The 26,878-nt window shown below is 45.0% G+C and overlaps 1 protein-coding gene and 2 long non-coding RNA genes across 7 annotated transcripts in view; 2 read left to right on the top strand and 1 right to left on the bottom strand.

Annotated features, from left to right (window-relative positions):
• The window catches only part of LOC310830322, a 28,878-nt gene extending 19,625 nt beyond the window's left edge, over positions 1-9,253 (top strand). The window contains exon 3 of the long non-coding RNA XR_014557583.1: positions 8,694-9,253. This is a non-coding gene — a long non-coding RNA (uncharacterized lncRNA). The remainder of the gene's footprint in view (positions 1-8,693) is intronic.
• The window catches only part of EPB41L4B (erythrocyte membrane protein band 4.1 like 4B), a 143,265-nt gene extending 127,838 nt beyond the window's left edge, over positions 1-15,427 (bottom strand). For 4 of the 5 annotated variants that reach the window (XM_083709277.1, XM_083709279.1, XM_083709278.1 and 1 more), the window contains exon 1: positions 15,049-15,414. In XM_083709277.1, the coding sequence (XP_083565403.1) occupies positions 15,049-15,285 (237 nt within the window). In that variant the 5' untranslated portion in view covers positions 15,286-15,414. Of the gene's footprint in view, positions 1-15,048 lie in introns of all 5 variants that reach the window. The other variant, XM_083709281.1, reaches the window with a different exon arrangement.
• LOC310830339 lies at positions 1,255-3,093 on the top strand. The gene is made up of 2 exons (XR_014557601.1): positions 1,255-1,468; positions 2,587-3,093. It is a non-coding gene; the product is annotated as an uncharacterized lncRNA (long non-coding RNA).
• Positions 15,428-26,878: the final 11,451 nt, after the last annotated feature.

The following is a 26,878-nucleotide window of genomic DNA, read 5'->3' as shown; positions in this document are numbered from 1 at the left end:
AAATACTTCTCAATCCCAGTTGCTGAAAAGTGGAGGAGAACAGAGCATTCTTGCACTTGGGTTTTGCGCACTGGCTTCCAACAGGCACCCAGCTGGCGAGTGTCATGGCAGATGCTCGACTAGATGGGCTACTGGCCTGATCCTTATGCAATTTTAAGTTGTCATAAGCTGCCTTGAGTGATGCACAGCCACTAAAAGGGTATGACAGAAATGTATATATAAATAAGTAAAAAACAAACTAACACTGCATATAACTGGAGGAGTTGGAGAAAGCTGTTAACAGTATTTGTAATCTGCAGCTCAGAGCCCAGTGGCCACACACCCTTTCTTGCTGCAATGCCTCAAAATTAGGCAAAAAACATATCACAGGTCGCACCAGCAGCATCACCTATGTGGTAACTGCTTGCCTCTCAAACACCAGCAATTGTGCCAGCCAGGGGTAACTTTTCACTCCTGGCAAACTCAGGGATCAAAAACATCGCAATAAGCAGAGTGGGCCACAAATAATTTGCTCAAGTTCACAGGACTAAAAAGTAGAAACTTTATACAGTGGTACCTTGGGTTAAGTACTTAATTCGTTCCAGAGGTCCATTCTTAACCTGAAACTGTTCTTAACCTGAAGCACCACTTTAGCTAATGGGGCCTCCTGCTGCCACCGCACCACCAGGGCACAATTTCTGTTCTCATCCTGAAGCAAAGTTCTTAACCCGAGGTACTATTTCTGGGTTAGTGGCGTCTGTAACCTGAAGCCTCTGTTAGCTTGAAGCCTCTGTAACCTGAGGTACCACTGTATAGCCTGCCACAAAAATACAAAGATGTGGAATGATGCTACAACTGGGCCAGGGCAATATATTTCACAGAACCAGTATGGGGGGAGACTGCGATGGCAGCTTCACTCAGCGGTATATCTCTGGTGAAACCATCCCTGCTTGAGTCCCTCTGTCTCCAGCGCCTAGCGCACCGAAGGACAAACAAACTAGCCAGGAGCTGGAGGCACAAGGACTCAAGCAGGGACGGTTTCACCAGCGGTATATCACACTCTGCCCTGCCTGTGTCAGGATGCTGCTAGCGGCTCCCGGCTAGTTGCCCAGGAAAGTAGAAAGACAAGGCAAAGTTTCTTACAGTCCTTTTTTATTTCAATCTTTACAGAGAGAGGCTATAGAACCCAACCTCTTGGATAGTGGTGTTGCCCCGAGTGAATCTCCACCCCCTTCTCTCCCACTTCGTCATCATCCTCTCCTCTACGGGTGCTGCTACGTGCCCTCTGTCCTCAAGCTCTTTGCTCTCCTACTTTCAAGGCTCGCCGGGTTCTGGGAGATGGAGGGTCTGGAATGCTTTCTAATGGCAACGTGTCAGCCAGTTGCTGCTCTGACTCTGCCTGCTCCTCCTCTCCCATTACAGTGGCACCTTGGTTCTCGAACAGCTTAGTCGTCAAACAACTTGGAAGCCAAACGCCGCAAACCCGGAGGTAAGTGTTCCAGTTTGCAAACTTTTTTTGGAAGCCGAACGTGCTCCAATTTTGAGCGCCACTTGCAGGCGGTTGTAACTGTCAGGGCAAGGGTAAAACAGTCCCACCCACCCGCCCTGCTCATGCCGCCTGAGAAGTCAAAGCTTCCCCTCGTCTCCCTTTCGGGCGCCTCTGCCCTGCTTGCCGCATCCTGTCAGGGCAAGGGAAGGATGCCCGGCGGTGGCTTGTCCCAGGCCAGCCCCAGTGCTGAGTGCAATCTTCCTCTTCCTCCTCCTCCTCCTGGGGAGGCAGTCTCCAACATTCCTCCTCTGCCCAGTCCCTGACAGGCAGAGGGAGAAACAAGCAGTTTTTCAGAGCCCCCGACCCTCCACCGGCTCACACAAGCCAACGGCTTCATTAAACTGGTCCCCCTTCCCAGCTGAGAGAGCCCCAAACCCGCTCCTGCTTGCACATGAGTAGGAGTGGGATTGGGGTTGCAGCCTTGCTTGGAGTCCACCCTCTCAGTGGAAGGCAGCCAGGTGGTGTAGGGGCTCTTGGATGCTACTGGGGGGTCTAGTGCTCACTAGCAGCCTCCAGCAGCCCCTCTCCACAAGGCGCCTTCACCCAGGAGGGTGGGCTGCGTCTTTTCTCCTGGGGTGAATGAACCCCCCTCCCCAGGAAAGAGGCAGCACACCCACACAGGCAAAGGCTAAGGCAGTCAAATGCACAGAGCCTGTGTGCTTGGCTCTTGCTGCTTGATCCGTCATCAGGGAGTGGGAGGCGAGTGGACAAGGTAGCTCGCCCACCCCCCACATCAGCGAACGCAGAGGGAGTCTGGCCAAGGAGACCCAAGGTCCTTGCTGCTCAAGTGCAAGCAGCAGGGAAATCTGGGCTGGCTCCGTTGGGGACAGGAGCTCTCCCGCCCCTAGTGGAGCCTGGCCAAAGAGACCTGAGTCTCCTTCTGGTAATGCACAAGCCCTAAGGCCAACTGAGGCACCTGCCTTGAGCAGTGGAATCCAAGGGGCACCTCTGAGGGCATGCACCCATCTCACTCGATCCTGCCGGAACCCAGAAGGGATGGCTGGCTCCCCCTAGAAAGCCTTCTCCAACCCCCAATTGTTCCTATTGTTGGACAACAGAAGCTCTTCAAGAGTCTTGGCAGCACTGACAGAGAGAACATTAATTTGGCAGAAGCTGGAGGTCCCTCGAAAGGATGGAAAAGAAGCATAACAATGACCTACGTCTTAAGTGGTAGAGTGACTGTTCTGTTCTTTCTAAGAAAACAATGATATGCCATGGGTTAGTAACTACATCATCTGCAAGGGATTACTAGTCTATTGATTCAGAATATTATTTCATCCGTGCACAGGGCTGGAGAATGTCATCCTCTAACCTTGGGCAAGGTTCCACACAGAAAGGAGTTGAAGTAAAAGTATAGTTTGCGTAATACATTCCAAAACATACACAGTAAAAGCCTTCCGTGTGAATATACAATTATTTAGATCACCTTGTTGCATGAGTCATGTACAGCAAAGCCATTAAAAATAAGATATACACTGTCAAAATCTTGCCAAATAAATAGTAAACTGAGTCCGTATGCTACATGAAAATACACCATCAAAATATTAATAAAACTGATACAGGAATGCTGTCATGTGCTTGTATGAATTAGGTAACAATTAAAGCTAAGCCAAATGATGGCTTAGTCAATGCAAATGAATGGGTTTCCAGAGAGGAAATTTCCTCCTCGCTGGCTCTCTTGCTGCAGCACTGCACTGAACTCAGCTGCTGTTTAGCTTAATGTGTCATCTGAAACCAGCCTTGTGGTGTGCTGTCCCCCAAACAAACCACAGGACAAGCCTTGGTGACACCTTGTGGTTTGTCTGGAAGAAAGCTAAACCATGAGCCTGAGCTTAGACAATATGCTAAGCCAAACAGCAGCAGCAGCAGCAGGACCAGGAAGGGGCAAAGAGCCCACAGCCTTCCTTCTGGTAGCCTACAGCATATGTGCTCACTGTGGACTGACTTAACATTACATGAATTCCAGTAAGAAACAGAAAAAGGGAAAAATGTTAACTTTCCCCTTGGAAGTTGTTCATTTATATGTTGCTTTCTTACCTGCCTGGATCTGATAGCATTAAAACTGACCAGTTAAAAAAACAAACATATGGCTCAAATGCCAACCGCATTATAACAAGCATTATCCCTTAAGAATATTGATCAGAGAATGAGATACCTTGTTTTTTACTTAATTTTATACCAAGTGGCTTTGTTACAAATAACAAAACTTTGTCTGATTCTCACCCAAGGATTTGAGAACTACAGATATTGTACAGATATTAAAAATTATATGAAAGCAAAATAGTTAACAGCGGTCATTGCATCACGCTGGGGGGGGGGGGTGCAGAGCCCAGCAGACCCCAGAGAGCAGCCTTGCTCTCCTGGGGGCGGGACGAGACCAGCAGACCTCCTATTCACCCAGAAAAGAAGCAGCATTGGCAGGGCTACAGAGGCCCCATCCTCCAACGTGTGTGCCCCAGCCCTCTGCTTTTATCATGGCAGTGGCAGCAGCAACAGCCAATGCATTCCTTGGAAGCTGGATCTGCTGCTCCTGTGGATCCTGCCACCTGAGGCAGTTTCTTCACCTTGCCTCATGGGTCAGCAGGCCCTGAAGGTTAGTCAGCCAATAATGTTCCTGCATGTAACAGCACACTTTTGGGGGAGAAACTAAGTCAGCTAATTATGAGATATTAAATGAAAACAGGTACTGACCAAATATATAAAAACTAAGAAAGTTGTCCATAGGAAAATACCATGATCCATAGTTGGACAAACTATGTATTAGAATCAACCAAAGTAATTGCAAAATAGTAAGCAAGCTTTCAGGTCCCAAACTGTGTTTCAGTGGCAGGGCACTTACATCCCATGCTTGTATTCAGTAAACTGCATTATATAGTTAGCAAATTCTAAAGGACTCACTTCACACATAAAAAATTAGGGCAGCAAAAAACTAGAAAACACCTGTCACCATATTTAAAAGGTACAAAATAAGATCCTGCTTACAAAGCACCTCCTAAGGATTTTAACATCCTCAGCAGAAGCCTTTTAGGATGAAAACAGAGGAAGGAACAAGTATGGCAAAAATAAGGATAAAGGTTTGTTGAAAAGATCCTGAAAATTCAGCCAAATTTGCCAACTTTCACACACCTCAAATAGCCCTCTTACAAAGGCCGCCTGTCAACACCCTGAGGGAGAGAAAATGAAAGTAACTTGCTTTCTATTTGCACACCTAAGTCCTGGATGCTGAAGGGCAACTTCCTGAATCATGCAAACATTCCACACACTGCAAATAGCAACAAAAACCATGACAGATGAGCAAGTTTCTGCAGCCTGACAGTGCCTCCTGAGTTTCGCCGACTCCTGGAAAGCTGTCTTGCCTCATTTTAGCATATCTTTTTTTAATTTTAAGAGGAAGCAATTGCAACATTTATTCATATCTGAAATGCAAAAGGTTCACTGAACACTGAGGGCAAAGTTCATGGTTTGTAAACATGTTACAGAAAATACTTCCAACATGTTGAACGCACTTATACATATGTAGCACTGGAAATTGTACTGAATGGATTTTTAAAGAACTAAAGCTGCAAAATAACTAATTTGGTTGGGAGGCAAAATTTTAATTAGTAGGGCTGCAGTAAAATGCATTTTTTATTTTTGAAACTACTTTGGTGCTGATGCTACTGTAATAGGGAATTAAAAAAGAAAGCATTCTACATCATTTATTGCAAATGGTGAGATTTAACATTACTGTTAGCTTTGCACTTCATCCAAAATCTAAGAAGCAGGTCTATACAGTAGTGAGGTATGAATATGCATATGTAAATTTAAACGAACTAATTGATTAAATGGTAAAATGACCAACCTAAATGTCTTTAAGTGATGGTACAGCCTTGATTTTAACTCCTTGAAAATGTTGACTCAAGGTTCCCACATGAACAATGTTTCATTATGATGTCATCTTCGCATTACAACATAAAACTATCCAGAGTCTAGTGAAATGCCATTATGATTTTAAAAAGCAGTCGTTCTCTGAAATGCACTTTGCTGTTGTGAGACGAGAGAAGCATTATCATGAAATCTGAACAGTAAAAGGGTCCTTTACTTATTTAAACCTGACAGTGCACTCTAGAAGGTCCATGAAGCTAGTCTAATGCTAACCTAATGTTGCAATTTTCAGGCTATTGGTATGCTTATAAGCAGGCAGGCAGTGTCAGGACTGCAGCCAAAGAGCAACAGAATTTAAATTAAATTCTCTGGTGCTATAAGGAGTAGCCAAGCTCCAAGCAGGGCAAATGAGTTTAAAATAAACTACTAACCTGGACTGAAAAGTTCAGCATCTACATGAAATAGTGGTTCTGCTCCTTCCTCCTGAGCCGTGTCCAGAAATTGGGGGGGGGGGAATGAGTGTTCAGACCCCTGGGCTCTCACTTGTGGGGTGCCTCAGGGTTCCATCCTCTCCCCTTGCTTTTTAACATCTACATGAATCCGCTGGGAGAGATTGTCAGGGGGTTTGGGCTGGGTGTTCATCGGTATGCAGATGATACCCAGCTCTACCTCTTTTTCAAATCAGAACCAGTGAGGGCAGTGAAGGTCCCGTGTGAGTGTCTGGAGGCAGTTGGAGGATGGATGGCGGCTAAAAGGTTGAGGCTGAATCCTGACAAGACAGAAGTATTGTTTTGGGGGGACAGGGGGCAGGCTGGTGTGAGGACTCCCTGGTCCTGAAAGGGGCAACTGTGCCCCTGAAGGACCAAGTGCACAGCCTGGGAGTCATTTTGGACTCATAGCTGTCCATGGAGGTGCAGGTCAATTCTGTGTCCAGGGCAGCTGTTTACCAGCTCCATCTGCTACTGAGGTTGAGACCCCACCTGCCTGCAGACTGTCTCACCAGAGTGGTGCATGCTGTGGTTATCTCCCGCTTGGATTACTGCAATGCACTCTACATGGGGCTACCTTTGAAGGTGACCCGGAAACTACAACTAATCCAGAATGCAGCAGCTAGACTGGTGACTGGGAGCAGCCATCAGGACCTTATAATACCAGTCCTAAAGGATCTTCACTGGCTCCCAATACATTTCTGAGCAAAATTCAATGTGTTGGTACTGACCTTTAAAGCCCTCAATGGCCTTGGCCCAGTATATACCCCCATCACTCAGCCCAGACACTGAGGTCCAGCTCTGAGGGTCTTCTGGCGGTTCCCTCACTGTGGGAAGTGAAGTTACAGGGAACCAAGCAGAGGGCCTTCTCAGCAGTGGCACCCTTCTTTGCAATGCCCTCCCATCAGATGTCGAGCAATAAAGAACTACAAAACTTTTAGAAGACATTTGAAGGCAGCCCTGTATCAGGAAGTTATTAATGTGCAACGTTTTACTATGTTTTTATATGCACTGCAAGCCACCCATAGTGTTGGGGAAACCCAGCCAGATAGGCAGGGTGACAACAACAACAACAACAACAACAACACAAAGTACAGATGTTGGGGGAGAACTTCTATCTGAGAGCCTGAAGTCAGAGTTTACATCACTCGGCAAGATGGACAAACAGTCTAATCTGGTAAAGGCAGTTTCCCAGGCCTGAAAGGAGAAAAGCATCTTCACCAAAGCAACAAATGGAACCAGTGGGTTACTAGCCTTAATGGAGAACCACTTTGCTCACTTCATGCAATCCAAACATCATAGGAATAAGCATATTTTCTAGGTAACATATTTGCCTAATTGACCGCAACTGTGAAAAATGGTGAAGCATTATTTTTTGTAGATTTGGTGGATAACGTTGTTTGAGGAGGGGAAAGCCCCAGCCTTATTTTTAAAATTAGCTTTAGGGTGGATTAGCACAGCTTGCGACCTACATGTCAAATGCAGCCCTCAAGACACGCACTGTGGCCTGCCAGGAGCTTCTCCCGCCAGGCCTTTCAAACTATTCAGTTCCAGTTCAGTAATGAGGGTGAAAGGCAACACACACATTCAAAACTTTCCCTTTGGCAGCTCAGGTACTCAAGGAGATGAAGCATTTAATTCTACTGTCAAACACAATCCAATTTTGTTCATGCGAGAGTTTCCACTAGACCAAATTGATTTGGTATACTCAAAAGTTTGATAAGGGACACAGAGCTCTACAGAAAAGAGGTATTATGTGGTAATGGGCATTTCAGAGCCACTGAAAGAAAAGCTTGCTACTCTCAACACTATAGCTGCTCCAATAAAGAGTATCCTGAGAACCTGGTTCAAATTTCACCTCGTCTTTGAACTCACTAAGTAACTTGAAGCAAACCCTCTTCAAAGCCCTCAATCCACACATAACCCTATAATCAATGTTAGAAACTCCGATATGTAAGCTAGGTGCCAAATGGCTCCTGAAACCAGGGTTACAGTCGCCAAAACAGAATGCCTAGTTGCCATTTTGGGGCCAGATGGCTCAAAAGTCATATTTTTCAATATGACTTTTTGGTGCTGTGATTCATTCTGATTGTGCAGATAAAATATCACAAACAGAATTCTACAGGATGTGTTGCTAGTGTTTGAAAATAGTCAGGATCCAAGAATCCCCAGGCAGGAACCTCCAGATGGCGGAGACGTCAGGTGCCATCCTAGTGCCCAGGCATCTTCACTCAGTCACAAGGGCCAAGAGTCAAGTGAAAAACTGCACCTAGCAAATTTCAAATCATAATTCTTACCTAATGAGGTGGAAGCTGATTCATTGGGACAACCAGGGCTCACCTTACCAAGTGAAATGCCCAGAATTTTTTTTTAAGTCCTCAAATCTCAAAGCCACACTCTTTCCTGTCCCACACCTCATTCCACAATTGATGTCAATGTAGCGTGTGCCATGGGTACTTTTCTGTCAATCTCCCATTCTATGGCTAATGAGCTCTCTCCACCACTCAGTTAATCTCAGTCCAAAACTATTCTCAGACCAGGGGGTCATGATCTGCCCATCTGTCTCTAAGCACCAAACCCAATTTTTATCTTACCAGAAGTACTAGCTCTTTGTCCTGGATGTGTAATTTCCCCTCCTCACTGTTGTCACTATTTCAATCCAGATAATGCATCTAACAAGAACTAGTCTACTTTTCGGGTAGACCCACGGGCTGTTCTGAGCATGCTCAGAGCTGTTTCTACATCTGCAAACAGCTCAAACTGCTAAGTATAAAATGCCAATGTTCAAATGTCCACTGTTTCTTTGCAAAGAGGACAGGGAGAGTGCCAAAACAGGTGGAAAAGAAGACAACTTTTCTCCCAGCAGAGATGCAATTCTGGCAGCAGGGATGCTTTGTGTGCAACTTAGACTTGAGGCAAGTGCTGAAGGCTCTTCGGGGCTGGCAACCTCTTCCCAATCCCACGGAGTCCCAACAACTGCACTCACACCCAACTGTACAGAATAGGCACCTGAATGCAGAAGCAAATCCAAAGGGGTGGAAGTAATAACTGGGATCTGGAAGTCCTTGAAGTGCTTGCAGGTCAACGAAGAAGAGTTCACTGGTTCCAGGCCCTTCTTCCCGGGGCTGGCCTGACATTCTCCAAACAACAAAGCCTCTACCGGGAACTTCAGTCCTGCAGCAGGAATCCCTGAAGTTCTCCGCTCCAGTCCTTGGTTCCCCTTTTCCAGCTTTCCACCAGCCTGTTTCTCCTCCGCCTGCTCTTTCTGGAAGCCTCTTCCAGCCTAGGCCTAACAACTTTATCTTTCCTCCTCCCCTCTCTCCCCTCTAGAAAAAGAAAGACCAGCCTCTCCAAAGCCAGGGCTGCTGGGAAATATAGCCCCTATAAACAGCTAACTTATTAAACCTCACAATAATTTCATAATTATCTGTCTATGTATTTCTAATAGTATAACCAAATCAGTAATTTTTTATATACAGTAACTGTAAAAACTACTCTGAAAATTTGTTGTTCCAAAAAATGAAACCTTCATCTAGTTGTAAATATTAAGATTATACCAGCAAGAATGAGTTTTCTGTAAAATAAATAAATGATTTAAATCAAGTCTTACTGACTAGTGATTTAAATTGTGATTTAAATCAATTTGATTTAAATCAAATCCACCCTGGTGCTATTTGTAAAACAGCAATGCTTAAGTGTCCACTTAAGTATCTATGCAAGAGAGAAAGATAGGGAGAAAACCAAAAGTTGGCCAACACCCCACCATGAAACTCTCAGTAGACCCACCAAGTTCCAGAGGACACTGACTGACCACGTCTTATAGAGTTAGTGCAAGGATTACAGGATGGTGTACTGAAGTCCTAGGCATTATTACCATATTTTCCAGGACCAGTCTAGAATAGAGAAGCAGTATGAAGATGAGAGCCAACATTTTCATTCATGAGCCACACTCAAGTATTAACTGCCAGTGATGAGCCATTCCTAACACTTGTTTAAAATGAAATTATTTCAGACTTACACTAATTGTTCTAAAAAAAGAAAGAAGACATTGACAGATGGGTTTTAAAAAGAATTAAAGCAAGCTCATGGAAAAGGAGTGTATCAATAGCTATTAACTATGACACCTCTGAATAGTGCAAGCTCAGGGCTGGGCACAATTATGAGTTAGAATCATAGAATTGTAGCGTTGGAAGGATCATCTAGTCCAATCCTCTGCAATACAGGAATCTCAACTAAAGCACCCACAACAGGTGACCATCCAGCCTCTGCTTACAAACCTCCAGTGAAGAAAAGTCCACAACCTCCAGGGACAGATAGGTAGCCGTGTTGGTCTGCCATAGTCAAAACAAAAAAAATTCCTTCCAGTAGCACCTTAAAGACCAACTAAGTCAGTTCTTGGTATGAGCTTTCGTGTGCATGCACACTTCTTCAGATAACCTCCAGGGAGACTGTTCCCCTGTCTAACAGCTCTTTCAGTAGCAAAATAGCAAGATGGTGTTTGGGTGTATTTCAAAAATCATACTATATAATTAATTCATTAACAGAAACGTGGGTTTTAAGAATATGTGGACATATCTATATAAAGAAATCATAACAATGCAGCAGAGAAGCAAGCTTGTGTAGTGTCAGTCTATATGACTTTTTAAAAATAGGATTTCTTTGTGGTTAGCTGCTCTTCATCAAAAGACTCACATGACGCTCCTCAAATGCTGTGCATTGGGGACGACATCTGAGTGGCAGCTGCCATTGACCCACCTTTATTCTGTGCTGCCCCTCAAGGATTCCTGGTTCCTGCAAGGCTGGGGGTTGGACCCCTCCCAACTCTACAATTCTGAATCCTGCCTTTATCCTCGCTTGCTTCTCACACCTTCACTTCCCTTTCTGTTGCATTCAGCTTTAGTCCAGTGCAGTGGCTACATTAGACCTTTTTTGTGTTGGGGGGGGGGGAGGAATCCCTTCACAGAATTAACAGGAGACACCAAAAACTCCTCCCTCCTCCTGCTTCTGCTGGGTTAGTTGCTAGGTATGAACATTTCTCTTGAGCTGAAGGTGGGAAGTGTTGTCATGACTGCTGATGTCACAAAGGCTTTCCTCCTGAAACTAAGGGAAACAATTGTGGGTTTGGGAGTAAGATGATTCAACAAGTTCCCTGAATATTTTTTCAGACTTGGAGTGCAATACTCATCGGAGTTGCGGGTCTCTCTCATAGCTAGAGGAAGGGGCAGATTTGCAATTTTATTTTTTTGAGATAGAGAGCAGCAAGCTTTTAGCTGGCCTAGACGCTGAGGCAGAGAGAAGGGTTGTGTTCCAAGTGCTCCTCTCACTTCTCACTACTCTCTAAAACAGTGAATCACATGGGATCAGGTCAACGGGAACTAATGGCTACATTTACACCCTCCTCCACAGCAACAGATGAACGGACATTCGTGTCAGAATCTGTGTCGTTTGGCGTGGAAGACCCTGAGGAGTTCTAGCTTCAAGAGGCTAGAGAGTGCATCACTCCATTTAGAAAGAAGAGAGAGCCCTTTTGAAAAAGTGCACTGTAAAGACTTAAAAGCATAGGAAGAGAGCGTGAAAGAACTAGGAGATCAAGACTTAAAAAGCCTGATGAGGAAACTGCCTTTACATTAAAAGGCAAGCACAATTTCTAGTAGCCTTTTGAGGTTATGCACTTCAGAGAAGAGGGAAATAATAGGCTTTTTATTTTTTAAAAATAGCTGCACAGTAAAATGAAATGCAAGAAAGTGGGCAAAAATAAAATCAATGGATATTTTGAGCAATTCATCTAAAAACAAAGGCCTGAAGCCAAGGATGCCTGCTTATTTCAAAGATCAGTCAATGAACTTCAACCTCCCAAATCTCTGAAGTTCCTGGTTCATGTGCAATGGCCTGGCCGTCCTTTCTCGCTCACTCTGGCCTTCCCCTCGTGCCCTTAAACTAAATTCTTCCAGACCCAGGGCCCTCGTCTCTCATGTCTCTTGGACAGCCAGGGAACCCCTGCACCCTCCCCCCCCCTTTCCCTAAGGTCCATCCATGGCAGGGAAAGGGGCCTTTTGTCTGCCCCCCCCCCCTTTATTGCATTGGTTATAGAGTGGATTACGCCTGCCAAACTGCAGACAAATAGGTCTGGGTGGGGTTGCAGCAGAAGCAAATGGGATTCACTTTCCTCCATGATCTGGAGTGGGGGCATGGACTTGCCACTTACTCTTTCTGACTCAAAAACAATAAAGAGGCAGCTGAGAAGTGTATTCTTGCCTGCACATTTTTAAAAAACACTTTGCGGCATCCCACTGGCTTTCCTTCCTAGCACTTGATTGTGTCCTCCAACAGGTCTCACAGGCCTTACAGCATTACATGCTTGTGATGTTGCCTGTGGAGTTCTGAAGAGTTCTGAGTTTTGTGTTGGTTAAAAAGAGCAGCAATGAAATAGAGCTTTGAACTTTTTTTTTTTTAAAAAAAGGTATCCACCACTGTCCTCTAACTAAAAATAAAAATAAAAATCTAGAGTGCTCTGCAGACAACATTTTGGAAAGGCTCAGTTCTTAAAATGTCCGCTGAAGTAGAGAAACACAGTGATATGTATGATTTGATTTGATTTCTGATTTGATCCCAGAATGACCCTATCTTCATCAGAGAAATGTTGGAAGGTATGGAGTTATCTCTGAGCTAAGGAGATAAGCTGCCCAAAGTGGATAGGGGATTGGGCACATGGGGAAGCCCACCTAACAATGTTTAGAAAAAATAAGGATAAGAAAAGAATTTGTTTGGTTTTGTTCTGTTTGTGTTTTTTAGTTGTGTTATAAACTGAATAAAAAAAAATTTAGGGGGGAAATAAAGTGGATAGGGGCAATTATAATTATGGAATAGGATGTCCCTACTTTCATCAGAGAAACGTTGGAGGGTGTGTAACCATACATCTGTTTTGCATTCCCTCTAGTAAATTATTTCTGGGCCCTCTGCCCCATAATCATTCCTTTGGGACCATTTGCCCTGCTTTAGAAGAACATATTGCCTCCTGAGTATCAGAACTAATTATGGCAGACCTAGTTAAAATAACCAGCCTAGGAATCTAAGCACAAATACTATGATCAGAACAGAAATACTATATGCAGCAGAACTAGCATCGTATGTGCTTTCAAGGTACTGATATTTAACACAGAAGTTTCACAATTTCTGGATATACAGATGCACCAGAAATCATGTGAGAGATCTTTGTGTTAAAATCTCCAGAAAACAGGTCACCTGATTGTTCTGATATACAAATAAGTGACCTGCTGTATGGAGATTAAACACACAGATCTCTCACATGATTTCTGGAGTGTATTTTCATGCAAGACTAATACCTACTACACTGGTAATCTGGTGTATTTGAGCACTGTCCAAACCACCTTAAACACACACACATATATTTACTCCAAGGTCATTATTAGTAAAATACACAATCAGACTCTACACAAATTCATATGGAATTCTGATGATTTGGGGATTTAAAAGAAGTTTCAACTTGCTTACATTCCATATTGTTTTAAAATCATATCTGATTTGCATTTTATTTTATTTTTACTGAGAGGAAACAGGAGCTTATCCGGCCAATTTCCGTGGCTGAATTCCATACTTTCAAAGCTACAATTGCTCATGTTTCTTTAAAAACAATATCCAACACTTTAGAAATTCAAGTTACAGATAGGTAGCCGTGTTGGTCTGCCATAGTCAAAACAAAACAAAAAATCCTTCCAGTAGCACCTTAAAGACCAACTAAGTTAGTTCTTGGTATGAGCTTTCGTGTGCATGCACACTTCTTCAGATACACTGCTGTATTTAGAAATTCAACACACTGTAAAGGCAATTTCACAAGGAACCCAAGAAGCATAAAAACAGGGAGTGAGGGGGACACCTGCAGGAAGCAGAAGCAACCATTTTGGACATGGGGAGGGGAGGGGGCTTGTTTGACCCCCACCTGACACTCATCCCCAGCAAGGATTCTTTCTACTGTATGGGGAAGGCAGGGTGGTTAGACAGTTAAGAACTGGATCCTGCCCTGAAAAGGGCAATCCTCTGCTTAGAGGCAGCCCAGTCACAGGTGGAATAACCAGGGACAGGCAGAACTGGTATTGTGAAAACTCAAAAGGCTCTTGATCCACGGGTCAGAAAACTCTCTTCCCTGGAGACAGGGGAGTAGCCAAGGGAGGGGGGGCAGCTTTCCCCCCATTAAATCAAGTAAATCAATAAAAATACTTAACTGAGGTTCTGTCCCTCCCCACATATAAAGTCTAGCTATGCCCCTGCCAGGGGAAGAGGGTCATGGCCACAACTTGTAGCAGAATTTCACCAGTGCCAGGAATTCATTAGTGCCAAGTGGGCAACGAAATGCGCCTGTCAAGTCGAAGATGAAAAAGAAAGAAGGCCGGTCTCTCAGGTCCCACCTGCCTCAGGCAAGGCACAAACAAACAGGCACCAGCTCCCATGGGCGCAGCCAAGGAGGGGCAGGCCTTTTGTTGGGGGGGGGGAAGAACCTCAGTTTGCTATGTATTTTTGTTTTTAATTGATTGGGGGGCAGCTACCCCCCTGCCTCCCTTAGCCACGCCCAAGGCAGCGCCACAGGTTTGTGTCCCCCCCCCCGCCAGCTACAGGTGGCTCTGCTCCCCTCCTTGGGTGGGAGGAGGAAGTTTGCAAAATGCAGCTGCGGGCGGCTGTTCACACGAGTGGACACGGGGAGCGAGCCTGGGGGGGGGGGCTGGGCTACTGGAAACACGCCGCGTGGTGGGAGCAGCAGGTATCCCTCCGGGGCTAAGGAGGCAGCTGCCGGGGAGTCGGAGGGCGAGGGGAGGAGCCGTCGGTCCCAGGCGCGCCCCCCTCGTGGTTGCAAGCCTCGCACGGGGAGGGAGGGGGGGAGGCAGGAGGAGGCCGCTGGCAGCCAGCGAACGCTTTTCCGGCGCGCAAATTGTACGGAAAGGCGCCAGCCGCACGTCTGAATGCATACACGGGGGTACAAAAGAGCAAAGGAAGGCAACCGGTGCCATGTTTTAAAGACACTGCAATTTCACGTGGCGGAAGGAAGGCAAGCCTGGGGAGGGATCGTGACACGGGGGGGGGGGCTGGAGACTCCCTGCTGCCTAGGGTCCCCCGAGGTCCCGCAGCCCCAGCCCGCCTTCCCCTGGCCCCACTCACCGGCAGCTCCACGCTGACCTCGGTGCCGTCGAGCAGCTGCACCCGGCACTGCAGCGCCGCTCGGCCGCCCGTCGCGCCCGCCTGGATGTGCGGAGGCGCCGGGGCTCCGGGCGCGGCCAGCGGGGCTCCGGCCGAGGCCGCCCGGGGCGCCCCGTCGCGCTCGTCTCCTTCGCCGGCTGCTCGCCCGTAGCGCTGCATCGACCGCCGGCCGAAGGTCCTGCGCAGGAACCGCAGCATGGCGCGCCTTCGCTCCAGGGTACGCGAGCGGCACTCCGGCTACTGCGCGGACGGAGCTCCGCCGCCGCCGCCGCCGCCCGCCGGGGAGCCAGGCAGGCAGGCAGCGGTGGGCTCGCCGCCGCCGCCGCTGGGCGGGGTCCCCGTCTGCCGCCGCCGCCGCCTCCCTTCCTGCCGCAGACGGCGAAGGCGGCTGCACAAAGGCGGCAGCGGCGACCTGTGGCGGCGGCGCCGTCGCTCTGGCTCGGCCAAAGGGGGCCGCGCGCGTCCCTCGCCCGAAGGCGCCTCCTCCGGGGCCGCCTCGCGGACAGGGCGCCTGTGGCTCTACCTGCGCCGGGCTGGCCACCTGCTCCACCTGGCCTTACCTGGGCGGAGGAAGGGGGGTCGGAACAGCGGCCGAGATGCCTCGCTCCTCCCCGGAAAGCCGGCCAGGCCCTTCGGCGAGTCGGGGGCGCCCTCTCTGGCCCGCGCCGAGGCAGGCGAACGGCGGAGGGCGCGTCTCTTACTCCCAAGCAGCCTGCGGACGCTGGACACTTACTTCCGAGTAAGTTCTGGGCAAGGCCAAGCCAACGGGAAGGGGCCTGGCCACGCACGCTTGGATCTCGGCCTGAGCAACTGTTAGGATGGGAATGGTTGGTTTGTTTTCCAGTCTGTGCTCTTGTTTTCTTTGTCACAGGATTGCAGAGGTGGGAAGGGGACCCCAAGGGTCATCCAGTCCAGCCCCTTGCAATGCAGAAATCTCAGCTATTGAGGAGAGCCCACAACTTCCCAAAGGAGCCCCTTTCACTGCTGAACATCAATGTATTTTGTGCTTTTATTTTGTAGGAACCGCCATTCCATCCATGATCTAGTGGAGATTCCTGCATTGCAGAGGGTTGGACTAGATGACCCTTGGGGTCCCTTCCAACTCTATCACAAGAGCCCTGCTGGATCAAGCCAATTAGCAATCTCTTCTCCCAGGAGTCAACCAGATGCCAATGGGAAGCACACGGGCAGATCCTGAACACCCGGCAGCCACACACACACACACCCCGCACAGAGCTTAGGGTGAGGCCAGTGGTTCTCATTTATGATCGTCCAAGCCACCTTGGGAAGAATATACAGTGGTACCTCGGGTTACAGACACTTCAGGTTACAGACGCTTCAGGTTACAGACTCCGCTAACCCAGAAATAGTATTTCGGGTTAAGAATTTTGCTTCAGGATGAGAACAGAAATCGCACGGCGGCGGCAGCGGGAGGCCCCATTAGCTAAAGTGGTACCTCAGGTTAAGACAGTTTCAGGTTAAGAACGGACCTCCAGAACGAATTAAGTTCTTAACCCAAGGTACTACTGTACCTGGAATGGCAGCCTAGATATATTTTAAATAAAGAAAATATTACAACCCTTCTATGTTCTTTGCCTCTCTTCCTTTGCAACAACCAGGCTGGGAATATATGATTTTGCAATAGCTGCAGACTCCTTTTTGCCTTCTGGAAGCCTAACAAGCACACCCTACCTCAGTATTTAAACAAAACAAAATATTAAAAGAATGCTGGATAAGAGAAGAAAGGGAAATTAATTGGGAAATGCAACATTGTTCAAAATTAGGGCAAGAAAGGAAAATTACCAGATTAGAACAAGGCTGCAATGCCTGTTGGAAGAATTGGGTTAGGTCAAGGTATACAAGAGGAGATTTCATGAAGTCAGTTTGCTAAAAATTCACCCTACTAGAGGGAGTCTACTGATCTCTCAAATAATTTGCAATACCAAATTACACCTCTATATTTAAATGAGTTATTTTCTTTAAAATGTATTCCAAGATGTTCTTCAGCCTATTCCTATGGAAATCTATTTGGCTAAATTCTGTGAGATTATCACCCAGTAAGTACCATATTTTTCCGTGTATAAGACCAGGTTTTTCCCCTAAAAAGTGATGTCAAAAATTAGGACGCGTCTCTCCCCATTTTCTTAAATCGGAGTCCTCCCAAATAGGGAGGACTCTTATACATGGGGGCGTCTTATAGATAGAAAAATACAGTACATATTGGACTTAATAGGAGCTTGATAATATTTATACTTTGTTCTCCTTTAAAAATACAGTGTTTCCCTTTCAGTGCCAACTATAGTTTTGGATAAGCAAACAGTCTTACACATTCAGCCTCCCAACCAGAACTGAAACAGATCTAGAGCAGGCAAAGCCAACCTTTTTGGACCAGTAGGACCATTTCACTTTTTGAGGAAGTATTGTGGGTGCCAGTCAGAGTGTAGCATAACACAAAATTAGTTAGCCTGGAAATGAGGAGACTGAGAGAAATATCTCAATATGGAAGATAGAGCAAGTTTGTTCTCTCCTGCTCCAGAGTGTAGAACTCAAACCAAGTTACAAAAAGGGAGATGCTGACTAAACATCAGAAACAACTTCTGACAGTCGAACGGGCTCCCTCAGAAGGTGAAGGATTTTATAGGAGGTTTTTAAGCAGAGGTTGGATGGACACCTGTAATGATGCTTGAGTTGAGATTCCGGCACTGCAGGGGGTTGGACTAGATGATCCTCAGGGACCCTTCCAAATCTACAATTCTAGGATTCTATAATTCACTTTGCTCTTCTATTATGCAAGTTCTATTAAGCAAGATGTAATATGCCTTTCTTCCAACCAGAAGGAAATAGAGTTCTAATCTAAATCTAACCACATTCGTTCAAAAATACAAAACTAAACGTTTGCTCTTAGTGAGCAGTTAAAAAAAAGTGGTTGTCCTTTTTACAAGGGGAGAGGTATTAATGCAGACTACATGGCAGCATTCCAGATTCATTAATTATACCATGCCCGCCACCATGTACCTATCTTCTCTTTCATTTCAAATGAATGTGCCCAGAGGCAGAATTGTACTTCTGTGTGCTGTTAACTGTCTGCTGTGATCTGACCTTAAAGTTAGTTGTGCCACTCACGTGTGGGAGGCAGCGTCCCTTTTACCTGCTCAACGATGGCGAAAAATGCAGTTAGCATATTTTTGCGTTGAGCTGACATGCAGAGCTACGGGAACATACCTTAAATCAAGATACCCTACGGTTTGCTCATCCTCCAAGTAAGCAGTTTAAAATTCATGCCAGTCAGTGAAGCACGGCTGGTTTATGTAAGACTACTTACTGAATGTCATTTACTGGTGTCTGCCCAAATTCAACTTAACTGAAAATGATACCTGATGCCAAGATGGGACTTAGTTAAGTCTATACACAACCCCACTTGCCTCCTTGCTGAACCTTGGTTCACAAATGAAGATTTTGTGAGAATTTCTGCAATTTTCATGGCATCCCCATGAAAACCAAAAAACTTTTGGGTGGAAAGAATACCTGCTTATTTAATAGGCAAGTGAGTGACCTTCCCATTTCCTTCTATTTTTATTAACGTTAAACAGAGCCAAGCCACTCTCCTCAGCAACTGGCTACTAGTCAGTTTAAAAATCTATTTGAAAACAGCACTGTGAATATTGCTACAGGATTGCATTGTATCGGGAGTTGACTACCTTCATTCTCAAGAGGTTTTCGAACCGAATAGCAGCCATCTGCTGGGTGCAGCAGCATGCCTTTAACATATTTGGGCAAAGTCTACCCAGTCACCTCACCAAATACTACTCATCCTACCAACTTGAACTTGCTACCCTCACCCTACCTGAACATCTCATCTTTAGATGAGGCCAGACTCATCTTTAGATGAGTTTTTGCTCTTCATATGATCTGACTGAATGCTGAAAAATTCAACTGAGACAAACATTTGGATGAGCCCTAAGCTAAATAGGGCTATGTTCCACAAAGTCCTGTGGTGAATAAACTCTTAAATTCATTAGTTTCAAAGTTACTTATGTCCATTAACTTTAAAGGGTCTATTCTGAGTAGGACTGACATTGGCTACCACCCCTAATCTTAGCTAAATCATGTCCCCTATAGTCTCTGACCAGCAGTACACTAATTAAGGAGGCTGCCTCAAAGGTAAATGGGCTGGGATCCCTCTGGCCCACTTGTAATTTGAGCCCCGCAGATCACTAATGTGTCCTGTGAAATTACAGAATAGTAGAATTCTAGAGACTGAAGGGATCACGAAGGACCCCTCATCCAACTCCCTGCAGGTCTTTGCCCAAAGTGGGGCTTGGCACTGAGATTAAAAGGCTCATGCTCTACCAGCTGAGCTAGATGTATGCTGGATTTTGCACCCCCAAGTGAGAGACATGACATCACAACAGGATTTCCTTTGTTATCCACATACCCACCCTTTACTCAGACAACACTTGACAAGGGCACTTAACTTCATGATGATATCACCTCAGTTGAAACCGTGTGTTTTTAAATACTGGAATGCAACTGTACCTGAAAAACCAACTGAAGAGATTGCCACCCCAAGTTTCACCGTTGCAAAGGTGAAACATGCCCCCAGTGCTGTATTGCTCCATTGAGTTTTGTGTCAGCTGAGGAACAAGAAGTGGCTCTTTGTGCTGCTTCCACACAGACAGGTCCCTCTTCTGGCAAGTTGTCATCCTCATGGCAAGAAACAGGCACTTGGATCTCTTGGATCAGAACTCCTGCTCTGAAACTCCGGGTGCTTCACATTGGGCATTCAGAGAAGATGCTTGATGCCACATGTATTCAGTGATGCTACACAATGTTGTATCTACAAACATTTCACAATATTATGCAATAACTTCCAGAATACTGTGCTAAATACCAGATGTGTCAGTGAATCAGTGTGAAGAAAGAAAAACACTTTCCATATGTTTCTTCTTTTTGCCTAAATTTATTCTTTTAAACTAGACTTGAAGGTGAAGTGTGTTACAACATTAACAAACAAATCATAATAATTTTAGTTGTTATAATACAGGGTGAGTCTTTTAACATGTGTACTCTGTATCCACAGGGCCTCTTTTAAAGGACTCGCCTTGTATTTATAGAATATGAGCCTTCATTTTTATTTATTTATTTTAAAGACTCCTATCCAATTTGTCAGGGACTCTAGGGTGTAAATGAGGAACTAACTCACTTCTTGAGCTTGGGACCCAGTGGTTCTTGCTTCTATATGCTTAGCTAAGAGCCGCCATATTGGTCCTTGCAAGAACCTGCATGAATGTGTGCAGGACTGTTCACCTAGAAAGATTGCTGCAATAGCACAAAGTATCGGGGGGGGGGGTGCCAACTGTTTACCCAGAAGGGTTTACTGATGTCAAGGCTGAAGAGAAGCTTTAAAAAAACAAACATGGCAGAGCTTCCCAACAACCACAGACCAATGATATCCACAATATCATGAATTACACAAAAAAGGAAAATCAAGTACTAGGAAAAATAGAAGAGACCCTTATGGGGGGGTGGGGGAGAAAGGAACCAAGGGTCCAAATGATAGCAATCAGTCCAATGGAGAAAGGTGACAACCAGCCAATTCAGTAATCAGAAGACCAGGATTGGTTTTTTAATTAAGTGCTTGTTTGCGCATATAGATGAAAAAATGTTGCATGTTTCCTTTTCACCTTGCATAGTCTCAGTTACAAGAATAGCCGCCACACTACCTTAGAGCCCTCTTCAAACACAGAAGGGAATAGGAATATGTAACACAACCCCCTGAAATTGACAGGAAGTATAAATGACAAAATGGGAGGGAATCTTCTTTGTCTTCTGCCCTGGCCCTCAGCCTGGTCAACAAAGTAGTGCACATGAGATAGAGAACACATGTTCAAGGTCTTGATTGGAGTGCAACTGCCCATGGACTTGGCCTGATCTTAAAACCATAATTTACTTTAAAAGGAAGTCAGGACTGCTTATGTAAACATGTCTAAGGGTTATATTGGAAACATATTAACCCGAAAAATAATGCAAGCATAAAATCATAATGTAAAACACAATTTTTTTGACATTGTCAGCGAGAATTAGAAAAGTAGATGTTATCTACAAAATAAGAAAATGTAGTAAAAGCACAACTTCAGGCAATACCAATGAGATGGAAACATGGAAGGTGCCTAAAGAAGCCAGGGTGGCTATCTAAAGAACTTTTAACTGAGTTAAGATTAAAAAAGGATGTGTACAAAAAATGGAAAAGGGGGGAAACCACCAAAGAGGAATTCAAACAAATAGCCAGCACGTGTAGACACAAAGTCAGAAAAGCTAAAGCACAGAATGAACTCAGGCTTGCTAGAGAGGGTAAAAGCAACAAAAAAGGCTTTTATGGGTATGTTCGTAGCCAAAGGAAGAACAAAGAAACAGTGGGGTCACTCAGAGGAGAAGATGGTGAAATGCAAACAGGGGACACAGAAAGGGCTGAACTCCTCAATGCCTTCTTTGCCTCAGTCTTCTCCGATAAAGAAAACAATGCCCGACCTGAAGAATTTGGAGCAAATGATTCAGCAGAGGAAACACAGCCCAGAATAACTAAGGAGATAGTACAAGAATACTTGGCTAGTCTAGATGTATTCAAGTCTCCAGGGCCAGATGAACTGCATCCAAGAGTATTAAAAGAACTGGCAGATGTGATCTCAGAACCACTGGCAGTCATCTTTGAGAATTCCTGGAGAACAGGTGAAGTCCCGGCAGACTGGAGGAGGGCAAATGTTGTCCCTATTTTCAAAAAGGGGAAAAGAGAGGACCCAAAAAATTACCGCCCAGTCAGTCTGACATCAATACCAGGGAAGATTCTGGAGCAGATCATTAAGCAAACAGTCTGTGAGCACCTAGAAAGGAATGCTGTGAACACCAATAGTCAGCATGGATTTCTGAAAAATAAGTCATGTCAGACTAAGCTGATCTCATTTTTTGACAGAATTACAAGCCTGGTAGATGAAGGGAACGCAGTGGATGTAGCCTACCTTGATTTCAGCAAGGCATTTGACAAGGTGCCCCATGATATTCTTGTAAAGAAGCCGGTAAAATGCGGTCTTGACTATGCTACCACTCAGTGGATTTGTAACTGGCTGACTGACCGAACCCAAAGGGTGCTCATCAATGGTTCCTCTTCATCCTGGAGAAGAGTGACTAGTGGGGTGCCACAGGGTTCTGTCTTGGGCCCGGTCTTATTCAACATCTTTATCAACGACTTGGATGATGGACTCAAGGGCATCTTGATCAAATTTGCAGATGACACCAAACTGGGAGGGGTGGCTAACACCCTAGAGGACAGGATCACACTTCTAAACGACCTTGACAGATTAGAGAACTGGGCCAAAACAAACAAGATGAATTTTAACAGGGAGAAATGTAAAGTATTGCACCTGGGCAAAAAAAAATATGAGATGCACAAATGCAGGATGGGTGACACCTGGCTTGAGAGCAGTACATGTGAAAAGGATCTAGGAGTCTTGGTTGACCACAAACGTGACATGAGCCAACAGTGTGACGCGGCAGCTAAAAAAGCCAATGCAATTCTGGGCTGCATCAATAGGAGTATAGCATCTAGATCAAGGGAAGTAATAGTGCCACTGTATTCTGCTCTGGTCAGATGTCACATGGAGTACTGTGTCCAGTTCTGGGCACCACAGTTCAAGAAGGACACTGACAAACTGGAACGTGTCCAGAGGAGGGCAACCAAAATGGTCAAAGGCCTGGAAACGATGCCTTATGAGGAACGGCTAAGGGAGCTGGGCATGTTTAGCCTGGAGAAGAGGAGGTTAAGGGATGATATGATAGCCATGTTCAAATATATAAAAGGATGTCACATAGAGGAGGGAGAAAGGTTGTTTTCTGCTGCTCCAGAGAAGCGGACACAGAGCAATGGTTCCAAACTACAAGAAAGAAGATTCCACCTAAATATTAGGAAGAACTTCCTGACAGTAAGAGCTGTTCGACAGTGGAATTTGCTGCCAAGGAGTGTGGTGGAGTCTCCTTCTTTGGAGGTCTTTAAGCAGAGGCTTGACAACCATATGTCAGGAGTGCTCTGATGGTATTTCCTGCTTGGCAGGGGGTTGGACTTGATGGCCCTTGTGGTCTCTTCCAACTCTATGATTCTATGATTCTATAAAGCACAGGATAATGTTCAGTAATTTACAAATCCAGAAACATTAAATCACATCAGTGATTAGACTTCCTTTTCCTGTTCACTTCTCTCTCTCTCTCTCTCTCTCTCTCTCTCTCTCTCTCTCTCTCTCTCTCTCTTATATTAATAGTCAAACTTCCCACACAGTCCTAGCAATCAAGACTTTAATTCATTTGGAAGAGAACCATTGTTTTTTATATGCAAACTGCATTTAACAGGTAACAGTTATAAGAATCACTAATTTATGTTTTCTAAAACTCAACTGAAGAAAGGAGAGAATCATAAAATTTATTGGAAAACAGCAGGTCAGTAATATAAGAATAATCATAAATGGCTGTAAAACCAAGACAGGACAGTGTTCCAGTACAGAACATTCTTATTCTTACACAGTTGGTGGTCATTTAACTAAGTTGATGCAATTTTACAGTTCTTTATGGCAATTTAGTTTATTAGCAGGGACTAACAACATGCTCTCTGGAGACCTTTGAAAAAAATTCAGTTAATTATAGTAAGACTTCTGTGAAGCCTTGTCTACGATATCCTTCAAGGGTGGCTGAAGGGGGCATGCTGTTCTGGGGACAGTTTAGGATTCTAGCCAAGAGGGTCACAGACTGAGCAAGTGCCATGCGGACAGAAGCTCCTGGATTCACTTCCCTATAACTCAGGCCCAAAAGATTCTTAAGTAGCTTCTCATCGCCTGAGACTATGGGGTGCTGCTGTCATTCAAAGTAGACACTGGTGGGATAGTTGTTGTTGTTGTTTAGTCATTTAGTCGTGTCCGACTGTTCGTGACCCCATGGACCAGAGCACGCCAGGCACTCCCGTCTTCCACTGCCTCCCGCAGTTTGGTCAAACTCCTGCTGGTAGCTTTGAGAACACTGTCCAACCATCTTGTCCTCCGTCATTCCCTTCTCCTTGTTTCCTCCATCTTTCCCAACACCAGGGTCTTTTCCAGGGAGTCTTCTCTTCTCATGACGTGGCCGAAGTATTGGAGCCTCAGCTTCAGGATCTGTCTTTCCAGTGAGTGCTCAGGGCTGATTTCCTTAAGAATGGATAGGTTTGATCTTGCAGTCCATGGGACTCTCAAGAGTCTCCTCCAGCACCATAATTCAAAAGCATCAATTCTTCGGTGATCAGTCTTCTTTATTGTCCAGCTCTCACTTCCATACATCACTACTGGGAAAACCATAGCTTTAACTACACGGACCTTTGTCGGCAAGGTGATTTTAGTGGGATATATGCCCTTTAAAAAGCAGCTTCACATTATTGTGGGTTTGGCTGGCTTGATCACTGAGAATGAGCGGTAGGGGGAAATAATGTTAAAGTATCTTAATGCCTGAACGATTCCCCCCCCCCCCATGACTATGTGCCAGGATCTCTGCAAAAGAAAGTATGAAATGAGTCCACAGAGGACAGTGAGGAGCTGCAGACTACACTGTCAACACTTCCATCAAAGCAGCTTCCATCTCCCATGGAAACAGGCCGAGAAATATCTTGTGTGCTTCTCAAAGCACAAATACTCAGAGTGTGGTTTCATCAGGAATATCACATTGCAATCATAGCTGATCGTATAGTCTTCTATAGCACAATGAAGAGGAAGCCAGCGCAATAATTATTCTTCATTCCACTGTGCCAGAAAAATTATTCTTCATGATAGTTGGACCTATGTTTGCCTGACACTGGTGTCCTCTTGTTGGTGGTGCATTTCTGTTTTTAAAAATGTATAGAGACACCACACCTACTTAACCTCTTTAGACTAACAAGAAATCAGTAGTTTACTTTTAACATTTCATGTGCACAAAGTTACAGCACCGGCTCCCCTATTACAAGAGGCATTCCTTTCTACATGGAGAAGGAAGACATATTATCATAGAATCATAGAGTTGGAAGAGACCACAAGGGCCATCGAGTCCAACCCCCTGCCAAGCAGGAAACACCATCAGAGCACTCCTGACATATGGTTGTCAAGCCTCTGCTTAAAGACCTCCAAAGAAGGAGACTCCACCACTCTCCTTGGCAGCAAATTCCACTGTCGAACAGCTCTTACTGTCAGGAAGTTCTTCCTAATGTTTAGGTGGAATCTTCTTTCTTGTAGTTTGGATCCATTGCTCCGTGTCCGCTTCTCTGGAGCAGCAGAAAACAACCTTTCTCCCTCCTCTATGTGACATCCTTTTATATATTATGCTAAATCTTGGTTTATAATGCATAATTTCATTAACCAGAGTTAATTTTTATGGTCCAAACCTGGTCCTGCAGCTTACCTATACAGTTAAAGAATGGAGATTAACCAAGGTTTGTAGTTGGTTTATAAATCTTGGTTACTGCTAACTATGACTTAGCATTATGGGTAAATGCAAATTTCCTCTTTAACTATGGTTAAAGAACCAGAGCCATCAAAAAGCCTCAGAGCCGTGAGTATGTAACCACTGAAATATGAAGCCACATTCTCGGCTCAACAGGTAAAAAGTAAAGGTAAAGGACTCCTGGATGTCAACGGTGACTGTGGGGTTATGGCGCTCATCTCACTTCAGGCCAAGGGAGCTGTATTTGTCCACAGACAGCTTTCTGGGTCATGTGGCCAGCATGACTAAACCGCTTCTGGTGCAACAGAAACCAGAGCACATGGAAACGCTGTTTACATTCCTGCCACAGCAGTACCTATTTATCTACTTGCACTGGCGTGCTTTTAACTGCTAGATTCAGCAACCCTTTCTGGTGCCTGTTACTCTGCCTGCCAACAACTGATCTCTCCACCTGTTTTCTTGCCCCATACATCATCTATTAGAAGCATTTTCTACATTTGCATCATTGTCACAGAAAGGCAAAGCAAATTTAAAGAGAACACTGTAGCCTGCTCTTAGCTACTGATCATGAAATAATGTTTAAGCACCTTTATTGCACAGTTAAAGCACGCGATTTCAAGGAGTTTTGATACAACCTAGCAAAATATATGCTGAAGCAGAAAGATGGTTCAAGAGCAGGACTTTTTTTTCCAGCTGGAGCTCATTGGAACTGAGTTCCAGCCCCTCTTTGTTGTGTTCCAGCCGTTCTGTAGTTCTGTCACCCTGCATGGCGCTTGGGGCTGCGTGGCAGAGGTGGCAGGTGGCATGGTGCTTGAGGCTGTGCTACAGAGGTGCTGTCTGGCTCAACAACTTTGGGTGGGTGCTCTCCTGAAAAAGGTCAGCAAGTTCCGGAACTTTTTATTTTTTTCATTTTTATTTTCTGAATATAAAACAGAAAAAGAAAAGAAAGAATAACATCAACAATAGCACCAATAATACATATTCATAATTGGACATAAAAAAGGAAAAAGAAAAAAGAAATAAATTGAAAAAGAAAAAAGAAAAGTTGACTTCCCCAGTCCCTTCCCTGGTTCCATTGTTTATCATCATACTGCATGTCCATTTTAATTTTAAAAATCATTAAAATTACTTATTGTCCATTCATATTTCCTTACAAATATTTCTAGAATCCTGCTAATGATTAACCTATGTACATTGCTTCTGTATATATGCAATAAAGTCCTTCCAGTCTTCTTTAAACTCGTCGTCTCTTCCTCTTAGTTTCAATGTCATTTTTGCCATTTTAGCATATTACATTGATTTAACTTGCTAA

This window comes from Podarcis gaigeae (assembly GCF_964106915.1).
Source record: "Podarcis gaigeae genome assembly, chromosome: 13".
Taxonomy (NCBI): domain Eukaryota; kingdom Metazoa; phylum Chordata; class Lepidosauria; order Squamata; family Lacertidae; genus Podarcis; species Podarcis gaigeae.
Note: the sequence above shows the minus strand (reverse complement) of the source record. Positions and strands in the feature narration are given on the sequence as shown.